This window comes from Eurosta solidaginis, chromosome 2 (assembly GCF_040869045.1).
Source record: "Eurosta solidaginis isolate ZX-2024a chromosome 2, ASM4086904v1, whole genome shotgun sequence".
Taxonomy (NCBI): domain Eukaryota; kingdom Metazoa; phylum Arthropoda; class Insecta; order Diptera; family Tephritidae; genus Eurosta; species Eurosta solidaginis.
This window is the reverse complement of record NC_090320.1, coordinates 12442953-12470715: the sequence shown is the minus strand read 5'-3', so window position 1 is coordinate 12470715 and position 27763 is coordinate 12442953. Positions and strand designations below refer to the sequence as shown.

Here is a 27763-nt window from a genome sequence, read left to right as displayed (position 1 = left end):
CCTCGATATTTTTTAAAATACAAGGGTAATACATTTAATTAATCGGTACTAAATTAGTAATAAATGTTGTGCAATTTAGTACGGTCTCGTTTTTTGATTGTGCATATGGGTTGGGCTGGCTTAAATTTAAGCTAGCCCAACCCTCGATATTTTTTAAAATACAAGGGTAATACATTTAATTAATCGGTACTAAATTAGTAATAAATGTTGTGCAATTTAGTACGGTCTCGTTTTTTGATTGGGCTGGAAAGGTTGGGCTAGCTTAAGAGACCTCCGAAAAGCTAGCTGATGAAGAAGTGAAATTCAGAAACATGTCCTAGTAACCATCGCCGTTTGTAATCTTTACAATTTTTCTCTAATATCAATAACAAAAACCATTGTATAAAGCAATAAGAGCAAAGCTCGCGAATTAAATACATACACAAGAAATTTATTGAAATAAATTGTTTTTATTTATTATTTATTACAAAATATACAATATTGGAAATTTTTCTTTTTAATTATGGATTCCGTATTCGTATTCGACGAAAAGTCCCAAGTCGCGAACTCCATAAATACTTATGTATCTTAAAGCTCATTCTATTATTTACACCCAGTTTAGCGTAAGACATTTTAATGAAAAATTAAGGTGCTTTCTAATTTCGAGTTAAAAATCATTGTGAATAAGACAAGTGTGATAACTTCCGCATAGACGTCAAAATTACAAATAGCACCGATCACCTGATTTTTAATTGAATATCTTGGTTTCATTTTGTATATCTTTCTGAAGATAGCCGATCGCAAGGCGAATTCAATAAGGTGGTGTTATCCCAACAGCTGATTGCCTCTTGTTGATAATTTTCCATACAAAGCCTTGTACAACAAAATATCAGTTAATCGAAATCTATGAAAATTTTCTTTTGACTTGACATTCATCTGCACGGCGAATTGGTTGAATTCGCTTTGCCACCACCTGGTATAGATTCGCCTTGGCCGACCGTGTGCGCCGCCATATTGAACATCCTGTCAAAACGCTAAAAAGTGGGCATCTTGAACATCCTTTCAGGCAGTTGACGGATAAGATATCATACTTGTTCTATCCACAATGTTAAAAATATTTTAATTGCTTTCGTGAAACTGGTTGTAAAAATATTTAAAATTAAATTTACAAATTTGATTTGTTCAGAAAATCACCTCAGATCTACACCTAAAAAAATCGATAGTTTTTATTTTAGGTTATAACAAAAGTATAAAAATACTTAACATTTTTTTTGGTTTTCAAGTCTATTTTTGTAAGTTACTTATAAAAAGCTTTTCATTTAGTTAGCCTACTTATAATATGCAAATATTTAATTTTTTATTTCAAGTTATGCAAAAGTTTATTAGTTTAAAAGTTTTTATTTTATTTTTATATTATCTGCTAATACTAAAATATTTTATAATTAGTACTTAAACGAAAAATTTCACAAACTGTTGAGTATTGGCATTATTTTGTGTTCAATTTTCATTTGCTAAGAATTTTTTTTTTTTATCGATTTTTTTCTGTCACAGCATATCGTAGGTACATATGTATGTACGTATAAAAAAATTGTATTTCACTAATTAAATATTTTTAATTTTTACGCATTAATTGCGTTAAAATAATCGTTCTATAAGACATATGTACGAAAAACAAAAAATTAAAATAACTGTTTACAATAAGCACTTACAAAGTAATATATTACAGACTTTGGCTACGAGCATTTCCCATATATTCATAAATATATAGCACCTATATACATACATATATACAAAAAATATTATACTCATAAAATTTCCATTTCATGTTTTGCAATTTTACTAACTATTCTATCATTTATCACTTCCTTAACATTTACCGACCATAAAAAGTCATAATGATTCCAGTCTTCATAGGGTATACGATATAGTTCTACGCATGGTAACAGTGTTGCCAGATATTCCACATCTTCCACCGCCGACATATAATCATTATTGCTATAATACATATTAACACAACTTGAGATTTGATGTACATTATATGCTGGCGGTGTTTCTTGTTGATAATATTTCTTATTTAATTCGATACCATGATCGTATTGTCGAAAATCACCGGATGTGTATAGTTGCAGGTAATGGATGATTTGCGTTGTTGACGCACCGGCTGGGTGGGTCTCACATACATGGGGCAGCAGTGCCTGAAATGTAGGAGAAGATGGTATATGGTTATTTATTTATGATGAAGGATTCTTACAATTTTTTCATTTTAGTAAAATTTTATGGAAAGACCATTATTTTTTTCTTTGCAGCCTAGTAGGAGTCTTCAACAAGTCTTGACTTAGCTATTGTCGTGACTTTGTTATATTGGTTCTTTTTTTTTTAAGATATAAAGACGATTAATGTGTCTCAATAAATTATATATCTATCTAATGTTTCTCAGTGTAACCAAACAGTGTGAAAGAAAAATTTGTAGGAGCATTCTAAAAGTCGTGACTTTGCTAATATCGTGATTCAGATCATATCGCTATACCATTTATTATTTGCTCTAGAGACAAAAATCTTATTATATTATGATGTCTACCGGGTAGACTTTGTCCTGGACGAAAATTTTCTGCCGACATTCAAAAAGTGAGCCTCGCTTCGCCTCTTCTCTTTCTATACCATATTCGTCTATTTATCCTTCATTTTTCTAGTCCATCCCTTATTCCACATATCTCCCTCCCACGTCCACTTCTACTCCCACTATCACTCCGATTACCTCTCACACAACCTTCCACTCTCATTCCCACTCCAGCTCCCACTCAAACTCTCACTTCCACTCGCACTCTCACTCATATATGCAATAACTATAATAAATTTTGCAAACCTTCAAATGATTTCGGACATAAAGCGAATTTAAACATCGCCTAATAAGGCGTTTGGCACCTCCTACTTCTCCAAAAAACCGTCATTCTTTAAACCTAACTTGCCGGCGGCCATATAGAGCTCTACTAAACTTAACTCGTAAGCGATATGACAGAAATAAGTCCAGTTAGTGAAGCGGAAAGGAGCTTCATCTAACTTCGTGGGATAAATCCGATCCGATGCTTATCGTAGCGCGAAACGCCTATTACACAGTGTACAGTGGAAAATCTTATCAGAACGATACCCCCCTCTTATTTAAGGTCAAAAGTGTTTTTGTGCACCTTCTAAATAAGAGCCCTAAACTAGTCTTGATGTCTCGCACCTGTACAGCGCTAACCAGGGCATATTTGCCCTGTTTATATAATGATTGAACTCGTACGGTGCTTAAAAGAAGTCATGAGTATATCTCTCAAAGCATTTTCTGGAAGGATGTTGGCGGTCGTAGCCCTCCTCATCAGCTTATCTGCTCTACAGCTGACTTCATTATTTCTGTATCTAGGAACCGATATAAGACGGTGCTATAGAGCTGGCAAATTTTATTAAGCGATTTGCGCCACTCAATGATCGTCTTTGTGTTCTCGAATCTTTACATCAATGCTTTTAGCGCGCCCAGAACGAGAAGAGGTCTTCAGTCCTAGACCCAGTTTAAAGATAAGTCCTCCCTTCCCTTCAAGACTGGAGCTGTCGGTTAATATGACGATGTTGTCAACTGATGGCTGTCGATAACAACATATTCGGCTTTTTGGGATATCGAGTAAATTGAATTGTGAGAGTGTGCACCTAGCACAACATTATAACACTTGTATATCTGGGGAGCTGTAACAACCTGGAAACTAGTGAAAGAACTATCGTAGAATGGTTAGGGTCTTCATTCTGTATTTCGAACGATAGCCCAAACAAACGATTTCGTCTAGCAATGGTGTTCTTTATCATTTTCATTCGGCCTCTACGTTTCTTACTTTATGTCAATCAGAAAGGCGAAAGCAATTGTCAAATGATATTGTAACGAATTTGGGAAAATTCCACTAATTCCAAACCTTCTGCTAACGTTCGAATCGCTAAACTTTTGATTAAATCACTCCAATATTCAGTATTGCAATATGGGCTTTATTTAGTCTACTTGGGAGTAGTACAATTATACTTCAATATCACGTACTTCACAACAGCGTGTTTAAATCAAACGGATTCCTGATTGTTCAGTTTGCGCTACTTTTATACTCTCTGTTGCCGCGTCCGCATATTTCTACTAAGGTCTAGACGTTTCGCCTTCTAGAATTGCTGTATCTCATGCTTGGTATTTGAGGTACATATATGCCTGTGTATGTGTGAGTAACAACTTCGGCTGATGACTAAATTTGTCTGCGTGAGGTATCTCTTCGTTGCCTTGTACAGAAGTGTGGCTAGCTTTAATGTGTACATGTACATTAGAGTGGCTGCTTCATGCTTTTGTTGTTGCGTGATTATTAACTAGCCTACTCATGTCAACATTCGCCAGAATATGTTGCCATCGTTAACATAGTGCAAATACACTAGCGATTCGTGTCTGAGGCGAAATGAACGTTAGTTTCTTAATCGAGAATGAGGCCCTAGGTCTGGATGTCGTCAAGGTGGAGTAGTTTTAGCAATCCCGGATCACCCCAAGGTCAGTGCAGTGTAACAACTGTTGGGACGAGCTGCAGGTTAGTAAAATATGGAGGTGTATATCACCATTATACAACGGTCCTTCTCTAGCCACCATTGAGGTAGATATCGGGATTATATATAAATTAATGATCGTGTTATGTGGACTACTGCTGTCCTTGATCTTATTTTAAAAGAAATTCATATCTACTTACATGATTCAAATGCCGCGTACCCCAACCGCCTATCAAATCCAAAATCCCCGAACATAAAAAACGGAATATTGACTCCACCGAACACACATATTCACATAATAGCTTTTGTACGCTAGTAATAGGCAGCAATTCCATACCACCTAACACCCAACTCAAAAAAGATGGATTACCCAAAAGGACTCCACCAACTTTCGAGAAAAAGAATGAATGATTACGCATAAAAGCTATAGGCGCCAACAAATGTACCGTTTTCACTTTCTCATTGTACCACGGTAGCGTCGACATGAGTACGAAGAATGTTGTTGTGCCTTGAGAATGCGCTACAAAATGTACAGCAGTTTCATTTGTTTCAACAAGTATATAATCCAACATGGAAGCTAAATCGTAAACCCCAATTTCATGCCAACTAAAATTCCAGAAATCCGATGAATCTGGATGTTTATGTTTATGCTGACGTGAATAGGTATTGCCGCGTGCATTACCCAACCATACATCATAGCCAGAATCGGCGAACATATAGGCTAATGATGTGTCAGGACCATTTAGTATCCAATCGTCGGAGGCGCATAGAATGCCATGTTGTAGGAAAACGACGGGTTTGGTGGCGCGCGCAATGGTAGTCGAATTTTTAGAGCCGCGTAATTTTGGCGAATCGGGTATGCGATAAACTGTGAGAATATAATCATCCGGTGTTTGCACTATGTGTTCTTCGACTGGATAATTGTGATTGGATATCATTTTTGCCTGGAAAAAGTGAAAAAGAGAAATAAATTTTAGATGTGTTTCTTATGAGTTAATGATTCAGCATTATACAAGAATATTAACCCTAATGGAAAAGCAGCCATATACCCACGCAATATTCCCAAAAGAGACCTTCAAAAATACACTCGGATACGCTTGGGTCATACACGGCTCACCCACTCCCACATATTTTCCCGAACCTCGCCGCCGATATGCAGCCTCTGCGACCAAGCACAATTAACTGTACCACATCTAATATTTGATTGCAAAACAATCTCTAACATTTGTAATAACCACAACAAAACCATGCCAGAACTATTAACAATTACATCTGAAGAAAATATTAAAATATTTACAAAAATACTGAGAACTTGTCAACTATATTTTGATATTTGACTTTTATAATTGCAGGCTGAAAACCTTAGTCGTTAGTGCCTAGCTTTAAGTTTATTGCATAATTTATTATGCAAATAAATAAATAATAATAATAATAATAATAATAATAATTTTATTGCTTTCAAACTATCATTGATTATGTTGTTGTTGTCATTGATTATCATATGTGAGTTTGAGTGGGACTAACTAAATAATTAAAAGAATACTTAATAACAAAATCAATAAAGCGTTACAAAAAAGAATGTATTAAAAAAAATTAAAACTACACAAGTACGCATTTAGAAGCCAACCGTTTCAAAAAAAATCTCAATTTTAGTATTCTTTGACTTCTGTGCTGGGCTTGAGGACCGTCTTGTAACAGTCACTTCCTATGATATCAAAAGCAAAGCCTCGGATAAGAGAATGTTATAAAGTCATCCACTTTTATGAAAAAAAATGCGCATGCCTCCCTGGAAATGTGCTCTGCTTAGTTCATAAGTAAGGTTATCCCATAAACCGTGGCAACTCCTGTATAGTCCCTGCAGCGAATCGCAATACTTTCGAACTAGCGCAGAACTATTGCATTAAACGTAGTGACAAGCTCTAACTCTTTTACCGCTTTACATTTTTATCATTGTGATGTCCTATGAAATGAAGGCTACCCACAAATGCAAACCTCTTGAACGCATTCGTAACTGCTTCAGTCGTAGTCGCAGCCCTTGATTGATTGCTTTAAATCAGGGCTCTTCAAAATTGAAAGTGCGCCTATATTAGTGAGAGCGCAATCATCGCGATGATTTTTCATTTATTCGCTTACTAGCAAGTATCGCGCATAATTATTTATACATATTTTGACACCGATCAGCCGATACCCATCACCGATGTTGCTACGCCAAGTGCCAATCATTGTGAATGATAACTAAGTGTGATATCTTCTGCATAGACGTCAAAATTCCAAAGTGATTGGATCACCTGATTTGTATTTGACTATCGCTGTCTCATTCTGTATCTCTTTCTATCGCCCGCTGAAGATAGGCGACGCCATATTGAGCACCCTGTCATAACGCTAAAAAGTAGCCATATTGAACATCCTGTCAGACATTTGACAGATAAGATATCACACTTAGTTATCATTCACAATGGTGCCAAGCGGCGACTAACTCAATTATGAATGAAGAGCCCTGCTTTAAATACATACATATAGTTCAGACTTAAGCGCTGTTGGGACAAGTGAGGCTGCCAACTGTCCCACTATGCATCGGATTAGCACCACTTCGGAGGTTAGTCACTTAACCTGTAGTGCGAAACTTTTGTTTTGCATGGCCGTCTCCAATATTCGCTCGGGGGAAGTAACCGTCCTTTACAAAGTATACGTTAAATTGAAATTTTGCATCGATGATTACAAGTCAAACAAAGCAAGTGCGAAATACATATATGACACAAAAAAAAAAATAATAAAAAGTTTAAAATAATATAAACAATCAAAGCAAAGCTATGATGCCTCACGCGACGTACCTCAAAAGTGCGTTACGTGCGGTAGAAGACGGGGCTCAACTCAAAGGCCAAACCTCGCGCGTATCGCGAGCCACCAAGCATTCGTAATTGTCAATTAAGTAATTTGAAGGTGCCGAAGCGTTTGTGATAATTGAATGGGTCGACATGGTAGAGTGAACTGGAAAATAATACACATATGATTCATTAGGGTGTGCTATTTAGAAGTGATATTTTTATAAAATCAATATAATATAATATTAAAATTCTATGCAGTACAAGAAAAATTAAGTGAATAGGCGGAAAATTAAGTATATCGAAAATTTGCCTGTAATCTGAAATCTTTAAAGATTCGCCTGCAATTTCACTAATTTAAATTTTTTGAGCTGCTAACTCATATGCACCCCTAATCACATATAATATTGATTTATGTACATATATATATTAAGGTCCAGGTGGTTTTTTCGCTAGTTCATGGGCTAAACACAAAACTCACCAAAATCGTTCAAAAGATCACCTAAAGATCCATGCTCCTTTCTTCGTACAAAAAAAGCGGCTGGAGTGAGAATGACCCATCTCGACTTTCAGTTTTAGGAACATAATCTCTCATAACAATTTTGAAAAACATTTTTAAGCCAATTTCGATGTAGGGCGTTTTTGTAACAAATTCTGTGCCGAGGTGATCGCCCACTATATAGAAATATGGACTGCTTGCGACCCGGCATCTCAGGTAGCATGATCCTACAGATAGACAATATAGCTTTCAGAGAGACAAAGCATTTATTCGCCCATAGCTATGTGAGTGATTCTCCGCGAGCTTACAGTTTTGTGTCTTCGAAATTTGAAATATATTAAAGCATTTTCTATGAATTAAATTATGTAATTGAGTTAAAATTATATTTATTTTAAAGTTTAATGTTGAATTTTATTGACTGGTCATCAGTTTTATGAAGTTATAGTTCATAATACCCTACAAATGTCACAAACATGGCATGTCCACAACCACATTTTCCATAACGTTTTAGGTGGTAACTTTTTTAATCTTTAATTAAACGAGTAATAAACTGTCATTATATTAAATACTTCACCTAATCTGCAATATTAAATTTTGTTTTAATGATAACATTTCTGTTTTTGCTTTGTAATTTGATTTTGAAAAGTGTCCATGAGTTTTTGAGTAAACAATTTTATTCAAATCGTTAGGTTGGTACTGCTTTATTGCACACTGGTTTGTGGCGTGTGAATTTCGTGTGAGTGCGAATTTTGATCAGCAAGTGTCCCCGCATATTTCCATGTTAATGTTTGCAGTCTTAAAAAAACTAATATCAATTTTTAAACACTGAAGAACTGGAAAAACGGTACATATCAAAAAATCGCGTCACAACCGTGGCACTTGTATCTTTGTAGTTTTAAGTTAAGTACCGTCTATTGTACCATTTTTCTTTAAAGTTTGCTGACATAACCTTAAAATTTTACGGAAAATCTTGCGAGTCATACTAGATTTTTCTAATGAGCAATTTATTGTCAAAATGTCACAACCGTGGCAGGTTTCAGTATCAAGAACAGAAATTAATAGCTGTAGCTCGTCCACTTTGGGAACGTTTTTTAGCTATAAAAACTCATAGAACTCACGATTGAAAATATTTGGAAATCGAATATTTTTTTTTGCAAAATTTTGGGTTACTAAAACTGAGAGCTCGCGGAGAATCGCCCATGTAGATCATCATAGTTCGGCTGTCTCTTCAAAAGCACTATATCTCAAAAAACGAATAAATTTCGCCCTATCTCAACATGTTTCAAAGCCCATCTCATAACACATTAAGTATAAGGTCAAAATTCTGATATAGGATGTTTTCGAAAACAATTCTGATATATAATGCTTTTTAATCAAAATCTTAGGTAAGGCTTTGTGGATCCAAGGTCTCTTGAGCTAGCACAACTTTTCCAGCCCAATCAAAAAACGTGACTGTACTAAATTGCACATTATTCAATGCTAATAAAAGGCTGAGCTAGCCCTACCTTCGATATTTAAAAAAAAAAAAAACAAGTGTAATAAATTTAATTAACCCGTATTAAATTAGAATTAAATATTGTGCAATTTAGTACGGTCTCGTTTTTTGATTGGGCTGGAAATGTTGGGCTAGCTTAAAAGACCTGTTGATCCATCAATTATGAGATAATGCATTTTTGAAAAAAATTTAGATTTATAATATAAGTTCTATAATTATAAATCTAAATTTTTTTCGAAAATGCATTATCTCATAATTGATGGATCTTAGAAAAGGACGTCCTGCAAAAGAATGCTGAGAATGGTCAAAAGCTGTGGTTGGCTGATATTTTAATAATCTTAATGATCTTTTTTTTCAGAAAACTATTCTTTGCCAAGGGTTGAAGGTTGAAATTTTTGATTGTGGTAAGTTTTTAAATCTTTCTTAAAGATTTCCATTGCGGACAATTTTCTCATTTAACATGACACACTTTAATTCATTTAAGTGCATACATACATATGTGCTCCCATCTAAACGCTGTATGTATGTACATCCTATATCAGGGTAGCAAATCGTTACAAAATATAAAATGTTTCGGCTGAGTGGTTGGAACCACTTAAGAAAACCCTGCACCGGTTCCAAAAATCAATCATTTTATGCCAAGTGATAAAAAATAACGAAAATTAAAAAAAAATATGTTAATTTTTATATACACGTCTTTGACTGAGCCCAGTTTTAAGAAGCTCGGAATGGCGGATACACTGTCACAGTGGCAAATTCAAATAATTACGTCAAATTTTGCCAAAAGTTTGGATTCATCTCTTATATAAATCTAAGTTTATAAAGTATTTTTTCTATGAAAAATTAACGAAAAACAACACTGACGATGGCACAAAACCGAAACCGGTATTATTCCAAAACAAATTTAACTAGGGCTGACGAAAAAACTCTCCAATTTAAATCAAATTTGTATTTGTATTTATTTACTAATTAAACATTACTACAATAAGATTTAGTCTTAGTCTCGTCGGAAAATGGACAAAACAAAAGGAATCAACTAGATATCCAGGAGATGTTGCCCTGCCCGAAAACTGGTTTGCCTACATATGTAAAATGGTTGATCCTTCTCTCCTTATTATACTCTTCCACTTCTCAATTTTCCATTTTCCTTCCTATTTCTGACCTCCCACTCCCCCTACGTCTATATAATACTCCCACTCACATTCCCTCCAACTCCCACTATTATTCTCACTCTGACTTTCACTCTCTCTCCTATACATTTTCCCATAATGAATCAAAACGAACCATTTTTAACCCTCCGATTAGCGATGAATAAATTCAACACATTTTAGCGTTGTCGTCTGGCCAGACGAAATTTGACACTTCGAACTTTATCCACAAATATTTGAATTTTTATTTAAATTTTGAAGAAAACTCGTCGCACACTGTGTAAGTTTGAATTTTTATTGATAAATTTTGAAATGAATTCGATCTATGAGGTCTTATAGGCTTAAAAATATGTTCGTCTACAAAAAAACAGATAAAATAAAAAGACAAAAATATCGATTTCGGAATTATTATAAAGACCGCCTTTAAACTTAAAATCATTAAAGCTTTTCATGATCGGTGGGGAGAAGTAAAGTTATTCAAGAAAATAAAGACTTTTCGTCTGGCCAGACGCCACAATCTATCTGAGGGTTAATTCAATGACGTTTTAGTTTAGATTTTTGTTTCAGTTCAAAGCACAAAAACGGGAGAAAAGGCTTTGAAATGATTTACATGGTATAATCGAAACAGCTGTCGCCTTGTCCGTCCTGATGATAAGTTTGAATTTTTTCCCAAACATTTAATAAAGCACAAAAACTCTTTTCGCCTCGGTTTGCAGATCTGATATAAATACTTACCTACATATGTTGATATCCACGAATATTTTTTTGCATACATTTTTTGTTTCTATGTCTATTTGCTGTGCTTTTGAGCTTTGCTCTCCAATTCTAGGTGACGTACTTATCATACAAATATACCTACACTAACAAATGTTTATTGGGTTATATTTATATTTATTTATTTTAATAGCTTTTTTTATTATTAGTGAATGTAGCAAACGCTGCTATTAATTAATTTAAGTTTTTGTGTCGTTTCCTCTTAACATTGTGACTTTGGTTGTTTTAACAGACCAATTTCCTTAGTCGTTTGCTCAAAAATGTCTATAAATGTTGTTTTCAATTGATATAGGAATTTTGAAGTCTTTGAACTTGAAAGCATTTTCTATTTGAAGAAGATCTCATAACAAATCTGTAGCGAATCGCGTTAGTTCCGAACTATCTCTTTTATAGACGGTACTAGTTCTAATTCTGTCAGTGCTTTCAACTGAAACTTTCAACATTGCAGTAACCTACGAAATAGAAATTGTCCTCCTTTGCGAATGTTTTGAACGCGTTCTTAACAGGTTCAGGTGTAGGTGGTTTTGAAATAGTCGCTTCCTTTGAGCAATTCATTTAAATTTATTGTAACTAGAATATTCTGTATTGAAAAATGGTTTTTATTAGATTACTTTGGGAGTATAACAATTATATTTCACAACCAATGGCGTGTTTAAATCAAAACTGATTACTCAGCTTGCGCTGCTTTTATACTCTCCGTGTCTTGTCGGCATATTTCTCCAAAGGTCTAGACGTTTCACCATCTAGAACTCTTGTAGCTCATGCTTGGTTACGAGCTATATACGTGTATATTTGTAGTTTATAGCCATATGCGTGTGTATGTGTGAGTAAATACTTCGCTGATCACTACATACGTGTGTTCGTCGCCTTCTACATAAGTGTTGCTAGCTTTAAGGCTGTGACACAATGACATTTTTCATATTGATGCGTTTAACACAAGCTTATGCATTCCAATAACATCGCCACAATTAACCAAGATGTTGCGTTTGTAAGTATGAAGGAACTTCAGACTTGGCAATTGTAGTTTATTACGCCTTGTCCATTCACATACAAAATTTCGCGAAGCACTGTTGTAAACATTCTCCCTATACAACAAAAATACTTGCTAACATATTTTGTGTCGTATTCGATTGCGAAAAATGTTAGAAATTTTACCAACCAGTGGGAAAAATAATTTCACTTGGAAAGTGTCCCAACACCCTTAGCCAAAGCAAATGTCAAATTCTTCTTCTTATGATTTGCTTGGAACAAAATTGGGGAGTTGGCTACTTTTCAATATCATATGGCGCCAGTGTCGCTCATTCTACCGTTCCCCATAAAAATACGTGCTATCTATTCATAATGCATAAGCGTGTGTTAAACTCATCAATATGAAAAACTGCTTATGTGTCGAACCTATTAATGTGGACATGTATGTATATAAGAGTGGCTGCGTCATGTTTTTGTTGTTGCGTGATTATTTACTAACAGCCTAGTGATGTCAACATTCGCCACATTATATAGCTCGCGCTATTGGTACAAGTGAGGCTACCAACTGTCCTGCTCTGTATCGGATTGGGATCAGTTCGGAGGAAGTCATAAAACCCTGCCTCCCATTTTCGCTGCAGGAAAGTAAGCGATTTCATAAAGTATTTTTTAATTTCGAGATCCTATTCGTAGCAATTGATATTTTATAGCCCAATTGAGTGTTGTAAATTATTGACATTGATTTTTTGTCATGGTGTCATCGCTATCAAAGTGGTGATCATTTTCACACGTTACTCAAATAATTGACACACGCTTAGACCTTTTCTAAAATTTACGCAACATGAATACAAACGTAAGTACGTATAAGTTAATATTAATAAAACATACTTTGAACCTTCAGCGAACTAAACAGATGCTATAACTAACTTTGTTTTTTTAAGGAAGTTATCACTAGTAAATAATATTTTTGTTTAATATGTAAGCATCACACTGCATATTAGTACACCAAAAAATGTTCTAAAATCAATATTTTGAAAACCAGAAGATTAGATAAATATGATATTATAAATAAGTTCATACCATATCAGCGGACATGTTGCTATTCGGCAGCATAGGCGCCGAAGTCGAGTGTTCTACCCACTAAGTCACGAAATACATCAAAATGTTTACCTAATAAAATCAGTGGTTGGCAAAGTTCTGAATAATAAAGCCCAACATAGCAAATAGTAGTACATTTTTCTTTCTATCTCTCCCCTAGCTATAGCATTTCGCTCTAAGTTTTTATTTATTTTTTGCTCCACTTTAAAACACGACGTAGCTCATAGCAGAGCGTTAAAATGCTATCTCTTTTTAATGCGACGGTTCTGCTCTATACTCTGTTCATGTTCAGAGCCAAAGCTGTAGCAGAGCATATTTTTTGTTGCTATTGCTTCTCTGGAGTAGCATGTTTTAAACTTTTTCACTTAATCCTTTAATGTATTTTCCATTTTCTTTATTTAATGGCATTGTTTAGACAATAACTTACTCAAAAAAGTATGTGCTTTTTCTAAGTGTATTTACAAAAAAAAATTTATTATTTTCTTGTAACTATATTTAGATTTTTCATGACTGTTATGTTTGTTTTCCTGCAAATTCTTACATAAGTAGGAATGCATGTAATGTGCATAAATATTTAAAGATTTATCCCTACATACATATATGCGACCATATATAAATGAACAATGAGCAATGAGAGCATTGTTTTTACTTCTTGATTGCAAATTTACATTAGTAAACATTAAAAATTTAATAAAGCAAAAATATTGTGTAAATATCAAGGTCAAGGTTTAAGAGGGCTTGAGTGAAACTAAATTGAAAAAAAACACCTAATAATACAGATTCACTACTTGTAATAGAAGTGTAGCTTTCGCACTATTTCCAAACTAGCACATAACTATCTCATTAAAAGAGCAGGTACTAGCTGCAATTCTGCCCCTCGCAGTGCTTTCAACTGACACTTTTAACATTGTGATGCCTACGAAATGGCAATTGTCCCGCTTTGCAGGGCTTTTGAAGGAGTCATTAAAATAAATATAGATTCGACTTAAGCCTTGTAGGTACAAGCATTGCTACCAACTGTCCCGCTCTGCATTCGATTAGCTCCAGTTCGGATGTAGTCATTAAAGCTGTAGTGCAAAACAGTCGATTTCGCGACTGTCTCCCATTCTCTCTGCAAGGTTATTACTCACACGATTGCATAACTCGTTTTAATATATTTGCCACACCCAATTTGATTTTTGAAAAATTTCTCCGATACCCTCCGTAAGCTTCAAATTTAGGGACGGACTTGCAACTTTTTTATTTGGATCGGACACACCCAGTCTAAAAGCTACTTAATTTCTTTCCCTATTTTGATAAGAATATCGATAACTCAGTTATTACTACGTTGTTGTTGTTGTTACGATGGTCCTTTAACGGATATAGATCCGTAGCGTGCCACTTCTATGGATTGTGATCCCACACTCCTTTGAGGATATATGTAGTTCTGTTCAACAGTAGTTTATGAATAAATCCAACCAATCCTCTACGCCTAAACCAACTGGGAAGTTTGCGATCGCTACAGACCGGACATTGGATGTAAATATGTAAATTTGATTACGGTTGGGATCAACTCATTGGGAGAATCTGTTTAGAGCGCCTACATATATAACTTGAATTCTATAAATCGATCGCTTCTATCTCTGAGAACGTTTGAATAAGGCCGTATATCAGATTTTTTTTCCAAAAACGCCCTATCTCAGAAATTGTTTTGAAAAATGTCCGATCTGAGCTTAAATTCAATACATTTTAACATAAGCTGGGGGGTTTATGAAAAAATGCTGAGATAGGGCGTACTTCACCGAACTCACAGATAGGACACTTTTGAAGCAAATCCTGACATAGGGCGTTTTTGAACTGACAGCCGAGATTGAGTGATATTCCACACATCAGTCAATAAGCACTTATACTGGACCTAGATAATCTTACAGTACGAAGGTAATAATTGATGGCTTTTACATTATAAGCACTGGTCCTGGAGTTTATGCAAAATCTCGACAACAGCTAGAATATATCAAAGCATAAATGCTGGCCACACACGCTAGCATCCCTCTGCTTGGCTACTATGAGAAAATAGCGGATTATTTTGGCCGCTTTCGATCTTGATGCTGAGCTAATTGTTTCTCGGGGACCCATTGAATAATACATTACAAAGTTTTCATATGCGGACCTATGCTTTTAAAAAAGTTAAGTAATTACGTGTTACTTCCAATCTTTTACCGCACAGGGCCATTATTATCGAGATTTGTAAACTAACTAATATTATTACATACATAAGTATTTGATTTCACGCACGAGCCCACCGCCAGTTTCTAGAATCTAGATCATTCGTTTTGTAACACTTTGAATCGACCTTTATCATGGAAACATGTTTGCTCTATCGCAACAAACGATATTTATTGTTGGCACAAACAACAATTGGGGACGGGCCCCCACATTGTAACCAATTACGCAGCAGCAAATTCTAACGAAAATGTGATAATTTGGTTTTGTTGTTTGTTGTTTTTCTGCTCTAATTCTATTTTTTTTTTTATCTGGCACTTTTATTGGATAGCATTTGGACGCAGATTGCATTATGTGTGTGTTTATGCGTAAACAACTGTACAGTATTGCTTTAAATATAAGCATTTTCTGCAAAGTAAAAACGTTTCACATTATGTACGGAGGAAAACCCCCTTCGGAAGAAAAATTGTCAAAAAGTAAAGCGAATTTTAAGAGACCTATAATTTGTACTTTGTTACACTAAAATTTGTTTGGGCTACAAAACCAAATACTAAAATAATGCAAGGAACTCCAAATAAGAAGTTCGAAATTTTTGTAAAATTTTCACGAGTTTTCTAGGTTTTGAGATTGGTTTACTAAGCTTCAGGGATATTTATTGACGACATTTGATAAAAGTTGCTATTGTTATTTTCTGTTCGCTGCTGTAGTTTTCGAACAATAGCTCAAGCGAAAGAATCGGTTAAAATTATTTTTTATCAGTTTCGTTCGAACCTTGAGGCCGAGCCACAATGAAGTTTTTATATAGATGCCTTCAACGCAATCCTATGCATGCCAGTAACACCACCGCAATCACGCAAGATGTTTTTAAATATAAAGGAACTTCAGACTTGGCTATTAAAGTTGATTTTGCCTTGCCCATTCACATAAAAATTAACATACTTACTATACAAGAAAATTTGTTTCCTTACATATTTTGTGTCGTATTTATTTGTTAAATTGCAGACTTTAACTGTGATAAATGTTAGAAAAGTACCAACGAGTGGGAAAAATAATTTCACTTGAAAAGTGTGAAAGCACCCTTTGCCAAAGCAAATGTCAAATTCTTCTTCCTATGCTTTGCTTGCAACAAATGTTTGGAATTGGCTACTTTTTCAATGTCAGATGGTGCCAGTGTCGCTCGATCTGCCTTTCTTCATAAAAATACGTGCAATCTTCACATTTTACATAAGATTGCGTTAAAAGCATCTATATGAAAAACTACTTATGCGACGGGGCTTTTGCGTTTTTTTTCAGTTTGTCACGAAGAAGGCGGGAGCAATTTCCAAATGGTATAAATATTTCCATTGTTTAACATAATTCAAAGAAAGTTTCCTTCCGCAATAGAGAATGAGACACTAAATTTCTGCAGCTTTTGTTCATTCTAAACATTCTCATATCGACTTCAGTGTGGAATATCACCATATCCCCGCTGCCGTTATGACAACGCCCTATCCAGGTTTTTTGTTTAAAACATTCTATCTCAGAATTTTTGTTGAAAAAACGTATATCCCAATTTTTTTCCAAAATGTCCTGTCCGAACATAAAATCGATACATTTTGATGTTAGATAGGGTGTTTATGAAACAAATGCTGAGAAAGGGTGTTTTTGGACCAAGTCCTCTCTCGAACTCGAACCCGGAATCCGTTATCAATAGGCCGAAAAAACAAAAACAATTGATATTTATTTTTTTATTCGCCTCTAGAAACCATGACGGAACCATACTTTGTTTTTGAAAATCGATGAACTAATGATGACTGATTTTCGGCCGCCACTTGTTCCTGGTTCCGCCATGCTAGAAACCATAGACAGTTTTCCATTTTACTATCAAAATATACATACGTGTGGAAATTTGTCCACGGTTTCTACATTTTCTATATCCAAACTCATGTATATGTGAATAGTAATTTTATAATTAATACGTAATACCAACTTTTACGTATAGCACCTCGAAATGAAAATAATCATATATATTATTTCTAATTCCTGTTTTTATGTACGGGTTCCTTTTTCGCCTTTATTTGGAATCCAAATCTATAATAAATAAAATTGGTTGTAAACATGAAGACTCGGGCTAATAGCGAGCTTTGGGCAATTTTGGTCGTAGTGCTTTTGTTTAGCTATATTTTATTAAAATAATTTGTTAAAAATAAACGATTGTGAGCACACAAAGAAATCTATTTGTACTATGACACTATTGTGAATATTTGCACTCCATTACCGGCAGTTGCTATTGTACGCTAGATCGCAGCGCAAGCTGTACGTTTTAATTGATCGACGGTAATTGCTATTATACGCTAGATGACAGCGCAAGCTGTAAGTTAATAGAACAGCTGATTTCTGTTGATATTTGATAAGAGACTTTTATATTGTTTGGGCAAGATGCGCACGGGTTGCTATTATACGCTAGATGACAGCGCAAGCTGTCAGTTAATAGAACAGCTGATTTCTGTTGATATTTGACGAGACTTTTATATTGGTTGCGCAAGATGCGCACGGGTCAGGCTCGTTTTAATATATTTGAGTTTTTTGTTGATTTTATAACTTTAAAAAAGGTGAATTATCCCCTAGCAATGGTATGCTAACTCTTTGCACAAAACTGTACGTAAATTGTATGCATTAATTTATGCCTGCAGTCGTTTACTGAATGTACATATATCAATTTATAAATATTCAAATCATCAATTGCATATTTTAAATTTCAACTTACCGTCACTTTGAGTGCTTCCGCTCGTTTAAAATGCATATTGAAGATCATCAAAAACATCGTGAGAAATGTTAACCAAGTGACATTTTGTATGTTGTTGTTGTAATTGTTGTAGTTGTTGCTGCTGCTATTGTTGTTGTTTTGTTTGGCAAGCAAGCGTTGTAGTAAATTACTGAATTGTGCCATTTTGCACTTTTTGCTTTTTGTTTGTTTGGCTTTTTGGGGTTTAAAGAAACAATGTAGAAAAAACAATTAAAGCAAAATGCTTTTCACACTTCACAGAAACACGCGAATAATTAGGCAATTGTGCAAAATATAAATTGTATAATAATTAAAATAGTTACTAAGTGAATTACTGTGGGCTGTTGTAATTGATAATTACAATTTTGTTTTTTTTTTTTATAATTATTGTAAATGTTTTTATTTTTGTTAAATATTTTTGTTATTATTTTTTAATTAATTAATAATTTTTAATTATTGCAATTGTTTAAATATGTGTTTGCAATACTTAAGCCATTTGTTTTGCTTGTACTTAGTTTTTTGCATCATTAATATAAAAGGAAAATTTTGCAAATTTTTGTTTTGCAATTTTTTTGTTCTGCAATATTTTTGTATCGTTACTTTACAGATCGTCTGTCTCTACTTCACGCGTTTTTTGTTTGCTCACTCAATTGGCGTTCACATGCAATATTTTTTATATAATTTTTTTCTTAAATTTTTTTTTTTTCAAACAAGTTCTTGTGCTTGTTTTTGCGCGTTTGCAACTAGTGGTATATTTTTTAATATTTTTCCGTTTTTATGTTTGCAACTTTATCTCTCTTTTCTAGCGATCAGCTGTTAGAGTGCCAATCGGCTATACCGTTATGAGCCAATTAGCCAATTAAGCGTTCTGTTGATAAATTTATTTTGAGATTTTTGTAGTTTTTTTTTTATTGTGTGTACAAGTTTTTAGTTGCTATGGACAAGTGGTGTGATTATTGCACAGTTGTAGAGTTTTATATATATATTTTTTTATTATTTATTAGATGTTGAAAATAATTTTGCAATTTGCAGTGTTTTATCGTTTTTTGGACGTGTGTTTGGTGAGTAATGTTTTCTCAAGGATTATTTTTTTTTGCTTATATGGGTTTTTCGTAATGGTTTTTGTTATTACAAATTAAATTTCGTTTCAAAGAAACCTTGTGTAAATTTTCTGGACACGGCTGAATTTTTAGTTTTTCTTTTTTTAAATACTTCTTTATCGTATGGGTCGATTTCTGGAACTTGCCTTAGACCTCAACTTGGGTCTTGTATAAATTTGTTTTTATGCCAAACTCAATAACAGTTTTTTTAACTGTTGCATCTGAGATCCTGCTTCTGGTTGCGATCTAAATTTGCATACAAGAAACTCTTTTTTTCGATTTCTGTGACTTATCTTAGATCTTAACTTGTTTTCTCTGATTGATTTTTCCGTTCTAAGCCAATAACAATATTTTTCGACGCTCAGACGCAGGTTTTGCTGTTGATGTCAACTTTTAGTTAAAGAAGACTTCTGCCGATTTGTGATATTTGTTGTCCTTATACCTTAATTGGGTTTCTCTAAACGCTGTTTTATTCCAAACTTAGTTCTTAATCAAGCACATTTTTCGGATAACTGGGCTTCGTGTCAGACCCTAGTTTATTTGTTTGGTCTTAAGTTTATATATAAGTTTGTATATATCTGTAAAAGATCAATTTTTGTTTCTTCTTACTGTTCTGCCTTTGTACGGACTTTGGCTCGCACTATATAAAGGTTTTTTGGTTCCGTACTCCGTTTTTAATCATAAAATATTTATCGCTCGAGGCGTTATTTTTCGTCTCTCTAGTTTCTTTGCCTATTATTTTGTTTTGCACTCAACTTTTATCTAGGAACACTTCCGTAGCTCCCAAAGTAAATTCTGGTGGCTACAGATCTTCTTGTCTCTTTTATGCTCCCAACGTTTTTGTCTAAGAATCAAATTCTCGTTACCTCCGTCTTTCGTTTATCACGTTTTGTTTGATACTCCTTCAGTTAATTGATTTCTGAACTACTAGTAACTATCTACTATCTGTTAGATTATTTCCAATTCCATCACAGCTGCAATCTGCAGAACTGACTTTGGAACCGCATGCCTGCGGCGAAATCACTCACAAGCCTTTCCGTTCCTCTCTTATTTGTTTTAGTTCAGCAATTTTACTATCAATCCTTTATATTTTGTTAACCCCTGCTTCTCATCGATTCAAGAAGTTGAATTAATTCTTCGATGACGACCAGCTCAGTTGTTCTTCACACTTTACAGACATATACGTCTTCTCTTTCACAACTCACTGAAGTCGTTGTCTATGAAACCAATATAATCAATAAATTGACTTAATTTATTTCACTGAGTCCAGTTGGATTTATTACTGCGATTCGCGCGAGTACCTTCTGTATATAATATATACAACTTATTTACATATGTATGAATATATAAATTGATTGGTTTTTTGTGTTTAAGCGCTTCCCGCGTAGTTTGACCATTTGGCACGGCCGGACCTGTTCGACTGTTTTGCGCTAATGCCTAATGCTAGCGTTTTGACTTCAACAATTTGCTTAGCAGAGAAACCGCCGGTCATGACGCTGATAGTATGACGGTGTGGATGTGTCTCTCACATAAGAGCCGTGTTGATTTGTTGTTATTATTATGACTACTTTTATTGCTTTTGATTCGATTTTTATTTTATTTTTTGTTTTCGCGTCTTAATTTTTCTTTGTGTTTTGTTGTTTTTGGCTTCTTTTGTTTACTTCTATTGCGTGTGTGAGTTTTTTGTTGACTTTGCTCTTTTCGGCAAACAATTTTTTGTCTCAGCTTTTATTTTTATAAGTTTTACTTCATTTGTTGATTTTTGCTGTAGTTTTTTTTAATTCCTTCTTTATATGGTTCTTCTAGTTCTTTGTGGTTCGTCTATTTCTGATTTATTTTTAATTATTCATCTATTATATACCTATTCTTTGCTTTGCACATTCTTTTCGCCTCCTACAAAATTTTTCTTGAAATTACTTTTAAACTGAAAATTTATTGATTTTCTCTGACAGTTTTTAAATTTTTTATTTACCTTGACAATTGCGTATAATTATTATTTTTTGCTTAATTTATATCACCCTATCACTCATGGTTCAATTATGTACAGGTTGGCTCATCTCATCAGCTGATTTTATTTATGACATTGCATGGTCGAAGGGATTGTCAAAAGGAGATGGCAAACTCAAAATGAAACCAACACATTGGCAACATTTTACTTACACATACAAAAACTGCTAAGTTTTATGTTTCCATTCCATATCATTCGCACCAACACCAATACACAGATTTTGACAATTTGAACAGACATATTTTGTTGCTTTACAGATGAGCCAACCTGTATATAGTTGAACCATGCTATCACTCTACCTGCTGTTGTTGACAGTTTTGAATAGTACCATTCCGCTATGTATAAGGGTCTTAGACCAAGTTCACACATGACCTAATCTACAATAAATCCTCAATAGCTAATCTACGCGTTTACATATCTACACGTTATCCCATCACTATGAACTAGATTATTAGCTGTAAAATTTTTACGTTTGTCTTCTATTTCGTGCTTCGATCTAGTGATGAGAACCTACATAGATATCTTTCTATGAAAAAATAGGCATCTCTAAAATTTGTTCATAATTACCAATTACCGAAGGGAAACATTTATTTAGAAAATCTAGTTGAGTACGAAAATGAAGATAATCTCGTTATATGTGAAGTAGGTCTTGAATTGTGTTTACACTAGCACAGGTGAATTTTGGTAAAAATATTGGTCAGAAAATTGACTCGTGTCAAAGAAACTCTTTAGAATATACCCGAAACAGGGTATGTCTGGTGGAAATCGATTTCAATATACGAAAGAAATCATTCCCAAGACATTCGCGCCAACAAAAGAGCGGCAATAGTTTTCTTTGTAACGCGGCTAAAGGTAGGCCGTCAAACTAGACTATCTTGGATTTCGGCCGTTATGGATTTTTACCTCGTTTGCATACCTGCGTGACTTTATATTCGCTGCCAAAGTACTGGGGGCCTACTCTGTATTGCGATGCGAAAGAAAAAATACGCGAAATCGCAAAATCGGTACTCTGTATCTTGACATTCGCATGTATATTTTGACTTTCGCATTCACATTTTGCCCATTCGCAATTTTTCTCCCTTTTCGCATTGCCGGCACTCTGTAAAGCGAAAGCGAATGTCAAACAGCATTCATTTTCGCATTTTTCTTGCTACAAGTAATAGGCATTCGCATTGTTCAAATATGTAAGTATTAATTGATGATTTTATAAATTGATATCTTTATATTCATTTAAAAATATATAGGACAACTCAAAAAAACAAAACAAACACAAAAGCAACAATTTGTAATCCTAGTGGACTTAAAATACATAAATAAATAACAATTAAATCGAAACCACTTTTTTATAAAGCATTTCTATTTGAAATCATGTCATTTTTATTTGTTCTCTGATACAACTAGCAATATTTCCCATTCTATGATTTTCCACGTTTTCTGTATTTATCACGTTCACTTCTTCCAGTTCAATTTCTGAACTGGGAGGATTTCTTCATTTAAATCAATCCTTTCTTCATTTAAATCGTTCCATAATGCTACAGAATCCTTTTTTTAATTTGTTCAACAAAAATTAATCGTTTGCCGAAATTGTAATCGCCTTGTTTCTTTTGTTCTCTTTCTTTGAGTTTGGTCAGTGATGCATACTCAAGCAAAAAATTAACGAAAAATAAAAAAGCGACATTGTTAGCGATGCGATAGCGCTACAGAGTTCCAATTACCTTTCGCATCGCAATTTATTTTCGCATCGCACTGCCTTTCGCATCGCAATACAGAGTAGGCCCCCTGGTGCGAATACCCTCGATCTGCCCTGCGCTATCCTCTTTCGAACTTGTCATACCACAGCTGATGTTATTGCAAGGTGGTACGGCTAATCCTCGTTTCTAGCCCCGACTGTCATGGGCACGCGTATACCACAGCTGGTAGCCTTCATTAGATGACGGAGAACTCTAGCAGTAATGCAGTCACCAATTATTCGTTGGGCGGTCGCTGTGGTGTGGTGGTAGCGTGCACCGCCTACCACACCGAAGATCATGGGTTTAATTCCCAGGCAAAGATACATCAAAAGTTTTGAGCGAACGAGCTCAACAAATCTAGCAAATTTACAATATCTAAGACAATTAACTTTTATCAAAATAAAATTGTTTCAATAAGAAAAAAAGTTTTTCCTAAGCGGGGTCGCCCCTCGGCAGTGGTTTGGCAAGCACTCCAAATGTATTTCTGCCACGAGTAGGTTCTTCTTTATTTATAATTATTCGTGAACGGTATTTGATCCCCTAGTTGACAAATTCTAGATACTTTACTGCTCGGGTAACCTTTTGCCTATCTCTACGTTAAGCTGGCTACTTATCTTCGACCACTCTTTATCGCTGTAGATTTCACTTATCGCCAGCTGGCGTCTGGCCTTACCAGCTACTTAAAGATATAAATAGTTTACTATAAAGTCCTATACCCAAGTCAGCAGGAGGATTGGCAAAGGGGTAGTGAATAAAGTTACGAGCCTGCTAGATAAAACACCGGCCACAGTATTGCTACGAATTTTCTATTACTGATGATCCCAAATCACATTCATTAGGTGCATCAATCGCTTCGAGTTGTAGAGAACAATAATTTTGTATGAGTTTTTAAGCGGGGATTACCCTTATTGCTTTAAATGTATGAACACATTTGTTTGAAGCAATTTTTAATTTATTTAATAATTTGGAAAAAATTTAAACAACGTGACATCAGGACGGACAAGGCGACAGCTGTTTCGAATATACCTTGTAAATCTTTTTAAAGCCTTTTCTCCCGGGAGTGGGATTTGAACCCGCACTCCCACGGCAATTGGGATAAGGTTTACAACAAATAAGGCATGACGTGGGTGAATGCGTTTGTAACACTTCAACCATCGTAGGAGTGCGGATGTCACGTTGTTTAAATTTTTCCCAAATTATTAAAACAATAATTTTGTATTGGGTTGACTCATATACATGGGGTAATCAATTAGCGGTGTTGCTATCTGAGATTATTGAATTAACATTTTTTACTTAGCGCTTAACTGTTTAAAACATTATGGACGGCCAACAAAGAACACCAGTTTATTCAGTAGATTGTCTTACCGCTGCCGAGACAGCTTTTAATGCCGTTAAAAGTCGTGAAGTGGGCCTACCTGAATGAAAAAGTTTTTGATAATTAAACAATAACTTGCTGCGAATTGGAAGTTAGACGAATGAAATCGTTCCTGCGACAGTCGTGCTGAAGGTGCAAGTACCCAAGCGTATAATAGGCCACACTCAACAACACCGCCGACAACTCTTACTACGAGGTTAGGAATAATGGCAAGATCTACAGATATTAGGCACCACAGTGGTGCAAATACGAGTAACTGCAGCATCCTTGAAGTTATGACACGCCTTTATATATATAGCCATTTCTGATCAGTAATCTGTAGTAAAATGTGCGTCTAGGTATACCGCTATAGATATTTGCTACAACTGGCTATTGGTCCATAAATCTATCGAAGATTTTTTACTCTAATCATCGAAGAACTATTTCATCTAATATCACAGCCCATTTGTCAGTATCAGAGCTTATCTATTACTCAACTAAGCTCAAAGCTAATAAGGCAGAGGTTTGTATCTTAAGTATTTTGTTATATTTATGGTAACTTCTATGAAAATAGTTTATAAACGATTCATCTAAAAGGAGCTTTAGAATCTTTCAATATTTACTTCATAGAAGACACACTGCATAGAGATCCAAATGAAGTGAATATAATTTTAGTCTTGCCAGGTCCACCGCGCTAAGCCCTCAAATTCATTACAAACTTGGTAGGTATATAATTTATTATCACCTCTGCACTGCTGTTTTAATGCACACAACATTACAATTCTGCTTTTCTAGCCATTGAACCCCATAATCGAATGAGCTAAGATCCCGCATTCCGGAATTGTTGTATTTGTAATCGAATTTGAAAAAAAAAAAGTTTGATGACGTAGCGCTTTTGAAATTTTCCGATTTATTCGCTACCAGTGTTCGGAGTATTTAAAACTGTTACCTGAGTAAACGACTACGCCGGAGTAAAAATTAAATTTTCGGATTATATTTTTTCTTCCTTTTTGAAAGCGGGCGAACAACTAACATCAAATTGATTTGGTGGATTGGCAAACCTTTCGATTGTGTTTTTGCCATGAAATGTATCTCAGCAAAAAAGTTATCTGCCTTATCAGATGCACATGGAGTCGGCCTAAAACGTGTAGGATGACCAATTAATGCTCCCATTAACACACCACATTCTATACCCCCGGATATTTATCGCGAAAAAATATTATTATTATTACTTTCGGTTTACCATACATATTTCATGCTCTTTTAATGACCTAGGGTTTGAAGACCGGGGCAGATTCCTGTAGGAACGACAATGGCGACCTGGTAACTGACGTACAGAGTGTGGGGGAAGACGAACCCGATACCCCGATAGCCGATGATGAAAAACACTCCCCGGCATCCAATATCACGGCTAAAAAATCACAAGGTGCCAAGTAATGGCTGTTCAAACAGGGAGGCGAAGAGTTGGTATAAGATAAAGAAGCAAAAAAAAAAGTGGATCTTGCAGTAAATTTCGACAAGATGAGAGTTGGTATAAGATAAAGAAGCAAAAAAAAAGTGGATCTTGCAGTAAATTTGGACAAGATGAAGTACATGCTGTCATCGCGGCCTTTGTACCTCACTGTTGGCGGATATAAATTCGAGACTGTGAAGGATTTCGTTCATTTGGGAAGCAGCATTAAAAGCAAAAACAATGTCGGCCTAGAAATCAAACGGAGAATAACTCTTGCCAACAAGTGCTTCTTTAGGCAATTGAAATGAAAAGTCCTCTCTCAACGAACAAAAACTCTCGCTCTACAAGTCACTCATCATACCTGTTCTGATGTATGGCTCGGAATCATGGAAGGTGTCGAGAGAAGATGAGATGGCTCTTAGAGTATTCGAGAGAAAAGTTCTGAAGGTTTATAGTCCTATGAGTGATGTCGACGGCGAGTATCGAAGGAGGTCTAATGATGAGCTATATGATTTTACGCAGACATGACGATGGTGCAGCGATTGAAAATCCAAAGGCTTCGCTAGGTGGGGCATGTTATGCGGATGAACGAATACGCTCCGGCAGTTTGTAAACAGAGGAAAGGGAAGACCTTCACTGAGTTCGGAGAGATAGATGGAGGAAGATTTGACCTCGCTTGGTTCCCCCAATTGGCGACTGTTATCTCAAAACTGGGTTAGCTGGCCTCACTGACTCAACGTACTTAATTTTTATATAAAACTTCAAGAACATACAGCACGTTGAATTTTGGCAGGATTTACAGATCGCGCCCGGACACATTTTTTGCTTACATTTTACTCCTTCTATTCTCATTCCGTACGAAAAAAGTACAAAAACTGTGAGTAGAATGTGAAGAAACATGTCTTAAGATACGAAAAATTAATTCACGTCATTTCATCCAATCATCACTTGTAAAAAATCAGCTTTTCATACGTACATATATAATAAAAACTTCAACCAAAAGATATTAGGTAGTAATACTACATATTTAGCTTTCAACTCGACCCAAATAATGCTTTGAGATATAAAATGTAGTAGTAGGTACGAGCGGAGCAAAATACTCCGATTGGAATAAAGTCTGAACACTGGGTCAGCAATGAAACATGTTGTCAAAAGCGTGACGTCACGACGAGAAAATTTATTTCACAGCTAACTTTGATTTTGTGCTCTCTCATTTTTTAATGCGGGATCTGTTTATTGGTTCATGATTGAACCCCACTCTGAACATTTTGCTATTGCTCATAATGATTTTACTCTCTCACACACACCCACCATTCATCTCTGCGTTGAAGTGGGTGTATGCATCTACTTGAGCTTTGTTGTTTTATGCTGATTTTATTTATGCTGATCTTTCAACTACACTTGGTGCGTACAGCAGATATTATGATTTGTTTGTTGTTGTTATTGTATTTTATTTCTTTGCTTCTCATCTAGTTTACATATTTATTGATGTGGGAACAAGTTTTTATGTATTATGATGAGTAGCATCTTTTTTATAGTTTATTTATAGGTATTTTTGTACATATGTAGGTATGTAAGTATGTATAGTATGGTACACCGATGGCTCGAAGGCGCAGGGGATTGGATCTGGGGTCTTTGAACCCAGAGCCAAGATATCATCGGCACCCCTGGGAGCATACCCGAGCATTTTTCAAGCGGAAGTATTCGCCATAAGCCAGTGCGCTGACCTGCACCTTCAGCGTGAATACTCCAATGAAACAATCGCCATACTCAGGGACAGTCAGGCCGCCCTCAAGGCGATCTCGACGTTTGAGATAAAATCAACACTGGTTCTT

At 35.1% G+C, this 27763-nt stretch overlaps 2 protein-coding genes across 3 annotated transcripts in view; one reads left to right on the top strand and one right to left on the bottom strand.

Annotated features, from left to right (window-relative positions):
• Positions 1-27763, top strand: part of Nckx30C (solute carrier family 24 member Nckx30C) — an 849440-nt gene that overhangs the window by 27637 nt on the left and 794040 nt on the right. Inside the window, exon 2 of the mRNA XM_067764396.1 lies at positions 9690-9735. The gene's annotated coding sequence lies outside the window, so the exon portion shown is untranslated. The remainder of the gene's footprint in view (positions 1-9689; positions 9736-27763) is intronic.
• On the bottom strand, positions 430-21276 carry LOC137239294 (lipase 3). 2 transcript variants are annotated; one of them, XM_067764430.1, is made up of 4 exons: positions 18266-18405; positions 7347-7503; positions 4716-5459; positions 430-2174 (listed from the first exon to the last, which is right to left on the bottom strand). In XM_067764430.1, exons 3-4 carry the CDS (start codon positions 5451-5453, stop codon positions 1785-1787), a joined length of 1128 nt encoding a protein of 375 aa, XP_067620531.1. In that variant the 5' UTR covers positions 5454-5459; positions 7347-7503; positions 18266-18405; the 3' UTR covers positions 430-1784. The 2 variants fall into 2 exon arrangements, with proteins under 2 accessions (XP_067620531.1, XP_067620530.1); XM_067764429.1 differs by lacking the exon at positions 7347-7503 and having other exon boundaries at positions 18266-21276.

Bases quoted from the DNA above. Each gene is read 5' to 3' on its own strand.
- LOC137239294 (XM_067764429.1), bottom strand. From the start codon at position 18,448: ATGGCACAATTCAGTAATTTACTACAACGCTTGCTTGCCAAACAAAAC. The intron at 5,460-18,265 runs GTAAGTTGAAAT...CACTTTTTCCAG, and splicing joins CGGAAGCACTCAAAGTGACG to GCAAAAATGATATCCAATCA. The intron at 2,175-4,715 runs GTAAGTAGATAT...CCTACATTTCAG, and splicing joins GTACGCGGCATTTGAATCAT to GCACTGCTGCCCCATGTATG.